The sequence below is a fragment of the Ips typographus genome, linkage group LG2 (assembly GCF_016097725.1).
Source record: "Ips typographus isolate SLU linkage group LG2, UJ_Ityp_2.0, whole genome shotgun sequence".
Taxonomy (NCBI): domain Eukaryota; kingdom Metazoa; phylum Arthropoda; class Insecta; order Coleoptera; family Curculionidae; genus Ips; species Ips typographus.
The window spans coordinates 4,920,764-4,928,403 of NC_138423.1; the positions used below are offsets into that span (position 1 = coordinate 4,920,764).

Below are 7,640 nucleotides of genomic sequence, written 5' to 3' on the forward strand. Positions count from 1 at the left end.
ATGGCCTGCGAGATCACCCGACCTCACTCCGTTGGACTTTTTTCTATGGGGGCATTTAAAATCTAAAGTCTATGCAACACAGCCGGCCAATATTGCAGACCTTAGGCAGAGAATAATACATGAATGCCGACAACTGACACCGCAAGTCCTCATAAATGTTCGCATACTCTTCCAAAGTCGCTTGTATTATTGTATGGAAGTTAATGGAGGTTATTTTGAGCCATTAATTAAATGATAACCGCTATTTGCTATTATTTCTGCAGTTAACAAAAATCTCAATTCAAAGCAAATAAAATAGTGCAATTAATTCCTTATGAAATACCCTTTCCAACGATGTGCCACACAGGGTATGGTGCAATTTGAAAACTTAGTGGGGGTGGTTATGGCGGCAAAGGGGCTGATGGCAGAAATTCAAATCCTACGTAAAAAGATGTCCCCCTTGCAATCTTTGTTGACGTGTCTTAGCATTTTTTAACAGAGAAATTATTTTGGAAGATATTCAAGGTGGCTACTTTTCATTGAAAAATCCTGTATAATTTGGACAGAAATTGTACCTATGCAAAGGACGTAAAACGAACGTTGTCAAAGGTAAATAGCACACTTTTTGTGTCTCAAAGTCTCTGTATAATTGTTCGAACTTCTGGTTTTTCTTAAAGGCTTCGTCCAAACGTTCCAAAACCAGCAGGTGTCCGTCCAGATATTCCTCATAAATCTTTAACACAAAAAATGCTTAGTAACAAATTTATAAAAAAAAATCAGTGAGAAAATACCGGTAATAGAGGTGGTAAGTGAGCCAGAAGAACATCCGCAATCTTTCCAGCAGTCGCTTTTGGTCCTCCTCGTCCATCCCAACCTTGTAGACGTTGCTCTAAATCCTTAACCAAGGAACCGTGCGCTTGCGCCAGAGGTCCGATCAGTTGCAGCAAAATGGAACATTCTTCAGGTTCTTCTTTACTTACTTCGTCTCTGAACCACTACAAAATGACCATTATATAAGATTACATATTGACAAATAAAATGTTTTTAAAAAAATTGTTTTAAGGACTAAGTTTGAGATTTGAATGTGACAGACTATGTGTAAAGTATCACAGTCCAAACCACAAATGTATGTAAATGTAACAAATAATTTCTGTAAATTAAAGCAGATATTCGAAGATGACAAAATAATTAAATGCACTAGGTAAGGTTGCAATCAGAATGCAAGTAGTGCATCATACCGATTTTTAGCGGGTGACAAATCATCACTCCTATGCAGGAATGTGGAAAACAATAATAAATTATTCGGTCACTGAACCGATTTGGTATAAATAAGGCTCGACATCCGTTAGTAAAAGAGACGGTCGGAGTCAGACTCCGTCTCGTGCCATAAAATGTAGTCGTTCTGAATTCTGCTGGAATCGCGAGTGCCAAACCTTCCAGAAGTAATACTTTGGGAGTTATTAACTGTTATTTAGTCATTAAATTATATTTTTCCACCAAGTAGTTTGATTCTACCTTTGAGGAGAAGATCTTTACAGGGATTTACAATTTAAACGCGACACTATTTGGTAAGAAACCCTGAAAGTAAAAATAAGAATTTTAAGAGAAAGAACATAGCTGATTTTCAGTCACATGGATTGGTTTTGCATATTTTATAAGAAAACTTTGAAATTTTTCTGTGTTGCCAGATTGTCCTGAATCACCGCAATTATCAAGTTTTAACATAATGTAGGTTAGACACATATGTTATTTACACGTATTTGCACTTTGCAGTGGAAATGTTTTAATGATATTATTATATACTATGATTAAACGAAATATTGGCAATACAGCACTGCTGGACAATATCATTGTAAGGTCAAAATAAAATGGTTTTCTTTCCTATATTATAACAGTCGCATTCGTTTTCAAGCTGTATGGAACGAGCAGAGCGTTTTTGACGTCACGATGACGTAATTTGACAAAAACATAATTTGAACTACTGTCAAATTACATCATTGTGACGAATTTAACCGTAAAACTGAATTTGGTAAAATATACAGGATGTTATACCAGAAGTAGATACCAACTTCTTATTTTAAATGAAACACCTTGCATATTGTTTCTGTTTTGAATTCTACGTCCAATTCTGGATATGTTTTATTTAACGTCATATACCTTATTTCTATCTGTTACGGTAATATTTACGATTTTAGCAGCTGGCAACACTGTAAAAGTTAAATTGTCGACAACACGCAGCGACCCAGAAAATTGTTGGAAAAGCTGAAATTGTAAAAGCACGTCACGTAATCGTGCCAATTCAAGTTCGCAGCCGGCAACACTGTAAAGTTAAGTTGAAACTTGTCAAAAACAGTCACGTGACCCGGAAAATGTCGTTTTTAACCTTGAAAATATGTAAATTACATTTACATTTAAACAGTTGGGAAAGCTGAAACTGTAAAAGCACGTTCCGTGATCGTAAAAATTTAAATTCGTAGCTGACAACAATGTAAAGTTAAGATGAAACTTGTCAAAAACAGTCACGTGACCCGGAAAATGTCGTATTTAACTTTGAAAAGTCTGTAAGTTACATTTAAACAGGTGGGAAAGCTGAAACTGTAAAAGCACGTTACGAAATCGTGACAGTTTAAGTTCGCAGCTGGCAACACTGTAAAGTTAAGTTGAAACTTGTCAACAACAGTCACGTGACACAGAAAATCTTAACTTTAACCTTAAAAAGTGTGTAAATGACCATTTAAACAGTTTGGGAAAGCCGAAATTGTAAAAGCACGTGACAATTTAAGTTTGCGGCTGGCAACCCTGTAAAGCTAAGTTGAAACTAGTCAACAACCGTCACGTGATCCAGAAAATGTCGTATTTAACTTTGAAAAACCTGTAAATTACATTTAAACAGTTGGGAAAGCTGTAACTGTAAAAGCACGTTACGTAATCGTGACGATTTAAGTTCGCAGCTGGCAACACTGTAAAGTTAAGTTGAAACTAGTCAACAACTGTCACGTGATCCGGAAAATGTCGTATTTAACTTTGAAAAACCTATAAATTACATTTAAACAGTTGGGAAAGCTGAAACTGTAAAAGCACGTCACGTAATCGTGACAATTTAAGTTTGCGGCTGGCAACCCTGTAAAGCTAAGTCGAAACTTGTCATCAACAGTCATGTGACCCAGAAAATCTTAACTTCAATCTTGAAAAGTCTGTAAATGACATTTAAACAGTTTGGGAAAGCTGAAATTGTAGAAGCACGTTACGTAATTGTGACAGTTTAAGTTCGCAGATGGCAACACTGTAAAGTTAAGTCTAAACTTACAAAATGTAATTTTTAACCTTTGGCAGCTGGCAACACTGTAAAGTTAAGTTGAAACTTGTCAACAACAGTCATGTGACCCAGAAAATATTAACTTCAATCTTGAAAAGTCTGTAAATGACATTTAAACAGTTTGGGAAAGCTGAAATTGTAGAAGCACGTTACGTAATTGTGACAGTTTAAGTTCGCAGATGGCAACACTGTAAAGTTAAGTCTAAACTTACAAAATGTAATTTTTAACCTTTGGCAGCTGGCAACACTGTAAAGTTAAGTTGAAACTTGTCAACAACAGTCATGTGACCCAGAAAATATTAACTTCAATCTTGAAAAGTCTGTAAATGACATTTAAACAGTTTGGGAAAGCTGAAATTGTAGAAGCACGTTACGCAATCGTGACAGTTTAAGTTCGCAGCTGGCAACACTGTGAAGTTAAGTTGAAACTTGTCAACAACAGTCACGTGACCCGGAAAATGACGTATTTAGCTTTGAAAAGTCTGTAAATTACATTTAGACAGGGGGGAAAGCTGAAACTGTAATAGCACGTCACGTAATCGTGACAGTTTAAGTTCGCAGCTGGCAACACTGTAAAGTTAAGTCTAAACTTAACCTAACCTAACCTTTGGCAGCTGGCAACACTGTAAAGTTATACCTTATGGATGGCGTTACAATATAAAAAACCTCTATTTTTTGTTTTTCTTTTTCCTGAAAACGTGTAACCATTCATGAATTTGCTGTCCCCCTTGTCCAGAATGACAACCAGCTGACTGATGAATTTTGTCCCTGAAGATGACTAATTATACACTCGAAACATGTTGAGAGCTTTCGTGTTGAAATTGTAATAATTTTGTAGAGATTGATTTGGTTGTTCTTACTTAACAATTCCACAAGCACTTTTACTACTACTACTACTACTATTCCTTAATATACTATAATTTTGTGATTACACTTAATTTTCCTACTAATAACTTACCACATTGATTACGTCCAGATCTTTTTTGTAAGTGAGTTCGGTCATAAGAATTTCTTTGGCTATGTAATACGACTTATCCACTAAATGTCTCGGTTTAACTTTCTTAATATCGCCTTCGATGTCCGCGATAATCGTCGTCGTATTGGTTCCATTCGCTGTCTTGGAATCTGAAAAATCCAGAAAAATGTTTGACTAATCACCCAAACCAAACTACAAGACAGTCCAGTTTTAAATGTGAATAATTCACCATTCGATAGCCCATCAAAAATAAGGAAACATGCATTAAGTCATTTTCCTGAAAAATGCTTCTTAAGGAAAATACAGTCCTTCAAAGTTCAGTTTAAAAAATCGGTTTCTTGTCATCACTGATGACACAATTTTGATCCATTTTGGAACAAGTACTTATGAAATTAATACTCATGCAGAAAGATGATTTTCATGTTTCCGCCTTATATATATTCTACGTCACTGGCTATTTTTCAAAAATTACAGTTCTTTTTACTTTTCTTGTTAATTTTAAAAATTTAAGTATTTCTTATAAAATTCTGATTTGAAACTTCGTTTACGAGATAATTGAGTTATTACGTTCAAAGACCCCAAACCCAACCCAACTTAAAAATTGTCTTGGAAACGGTGAAAATTGACTTAAAAAGCTTAAAAAATGTCTTTGTAGCCAGTTTTCATAGTTTGCAGACAAATTGAAAGACTAGTTTTGAATATTGACTTAGAAACCAGTAAATTTACTTTGAAACAGTGAGAATTGACTTGAGAAGCCTAAAAATTGTCTTTGTAGCCAGTTTTCATAGTTTGTAAACAAACTGAAAGACTTGTTTTGAATATTGACTTAGAAACCAGTAAATTTACTTTAAAACGGTGAATATTGACTTGAGAGGCCTAAAATTTGTTTTTTTAACCAGTTTTCATATTTCCAAACAAACTGAAAGACTTTAGTTTGGAAAACTGACTTAGAAACCTATGAATTTACTTTGAAACAGCGTAAATTGAGTTAAGAAGCTTAAAAATGTCTTTGTAGCCAGGTTTCATTGTTTGCAGACAAATTGAAAGACTAGTTTTAAATATTGACTCAGAAACCAGTAAAATAACTTTGAAACGGTGAAAATTGACTTGAGAGACTTAAAAAATGTCTTTTGTAACCAGTTTTCATAGTTTTCAGACAAATTGAAAGACCTTAGTCTTGAAAATTTACTTAGAAACTGTGAAAATTAACTTGAAAGGCATAAAAATTGTCTTTGTAACCAGTTTTCATAGTTTTCAGACAAATTGAAAGACTTTACTCTTGAAAATGTACTTAGAGACTGTGAAAATTAACTCGAAAGGCTTCAAAATTGTCTTTGTAACAGTGAAAATTGACTTAAGAAGCTTAAAAAATGTCTTTGTAGCCAGTTTTCATAGTTTGCAGACAAATTGAAAGACTAGTTTTGAATATTGACCTAGAAACCTGTGAATTTACTTTGAAACGGTGAATATTAACTTGAGAGACTTAAAAATTGTCTTTGTAACCAGTTTTCATAGTTTTCAGACAAATTGAAAGACTTTAGTCTTGAAAATTTACTTAGAAACTGTGAAAATTAAATTGAAAGGCTTAAAAAATGTCTTTGTAGCCAGTTTTCATAGTTTGCAGACAAATTGAAAGACTAGTTTTAAATATTGACTCAGAAACAAGTAAAATAACTTTGAAAAGGTGAATATTGACTTGAGAGGCTTAAAAATTGTCTTTTGTAACCAGTTTTCATAGTTTTCAGACAAATTGAAAGAGTTTAGACTTGAAAATTTACTTAGAAACTGTGAAAATTAACTTGAAAGGCTTAAAAATTGTCTTTGTAACAGTGAAAATTGACTTAAGAAGCTTAAAAAATTTCTTTTTAACCAGTTTTCATAGTTTGCAGACAAATTGAAAGACTAGTTTTGAATATTGACCTAGAAACCTGTGAATTTACTTTGAAACAGCGAAAATTGAGTTAAGAACCTTAAAAAATGTCTTTGTAGCCAGTTTTCATAGTTTGTAAACAAACTGAAAGACTAGTTTTGAATATTGACTTAGAAACCAGTAAATTTACTTTGAAACGGTGAATATTGACTTGAAAGGTTTAAAAACTGTCTTTGTAGTCAGTCTTCAAAGTTTTCAGATAAGCTCAAAAACTTTCTTTCTTTGATTTTTTATTACAAATTCAATTTTCAAGGTTTGTAGGCAAATTGAAAGATCAGTTTTGAATATTGACTTAGAAACCAGTAAATTTACTTTGAAAATGTGAATATTGACTTGAAAGGCTTAAAAATTGAGTTGTAGACATGAAAAGCTACTTTTTCTAGAATTTTTGACTACAAATTTAAACATTGAAAATTAACTTGGACACCAAAAAGTGACATCAGGAGCTTAAAATTTGCATTTGAAGCAAGTTTTCATGATTTGAACACACATTTCAATATTTTAGTCTTGAAAATAGTCTAAAATACAGGGTATTGACGTTAAATTCATGAAAATCAGGGTTTGCCACAGTGGGCCTAGCCCCAAAATACCGGGGTGGGACAACTACGTTATTTTACTGATTCACTATGGCGTTTACAGGTTGAGTAGCTGTTTACTATATCTGTATCTAATCAACTAAAAATTGATAGTGATAGGAACAAAAATTCAATTTCATTAGGTAAATATTATCATAAAGTAAACATGAAAAATATTTTTGTAATACCAGCAATGCCACATACAAAATGAGTGACAAAATATGCTTTTTGTTGTCCTAATTATTATAAATTTTGTCATCGTTGATTTTTTTTTGAATATTTTGAAAGTTAACAAGAAGTAAACTTTTAGACTATTTTTAGAAGTAAAAAATGAGTTTTATGAGCAACAATCTTTGTCTTGATTTCCGGACTGTTTTTCGTTTCTCGACAATGAATTGCAGTCTAAAAAAACGAATTTTTTGATGAGCTATCGAGTGGCGAATTATTAACACTTAAAACTGGACCACCCTGTATAGACTATTTACCATTGATGGTGTTCATTAACTGTTCTTTTTCAAAGTTCCTTGTAGGGCTTTCACCCAACCTATTCGGAGTATTGTAGTTCCCATTAGATCCATCCAGAGATAGATTTGAGATATTCCCGTTGGCGCTTTTGTAAGTTGGGGTCGAAGTGTAGAAGTTATTGTTGTCGATAGCCTTGAATGATGTATCGTGTCCGTTACGTAATTTTTCTTTTTGGTCATCTGTAAGAAAAATACTTAATAATGAATTATCTCATCACTAAAACTAATACATAAAAAAATGAGTTATACACAACAAAACAGTAATTCAAACTACTGAAACCGTGCAAAAGTAAACCGTACAATCATTTTAGAAAACCACAACAAATACTATATTTTGCTC

General features: G+C 33.2%; 1 protein-coding gene across 1 annotated transcript in view; it reads right to left on the minus strand.

The window, feature by feature from the left end:
* Positions 1–7,640, minus strand: part of LOC145725567 (FERM, ARHGEF and pleckstrin domain-containing protein 1-like) — a 111,578-nt gene that overhangs the window by 16,455 nt on the left and 87,483 nt on the right. The window contains exons 12-15 of the mRNA XM_081974363.1: positions 7,262–7,480; positions 4,254–4,420; positions 771–974; positions 555–712 (exon numbers count right to left, since the gene is read on the minus strand). Of these exons, the coding sequence (XP_081830489.1) occupies positions 555–712; positions 771–974; positions 4,254–4,420; positions 7,262–7,480 (748 nt within the window). The remainder of the gene's footprint in view (positions 1–554; positions 713–770; positions 975–4,253; positions 4,421–7,261; positions 7,481–7,640) is intronic.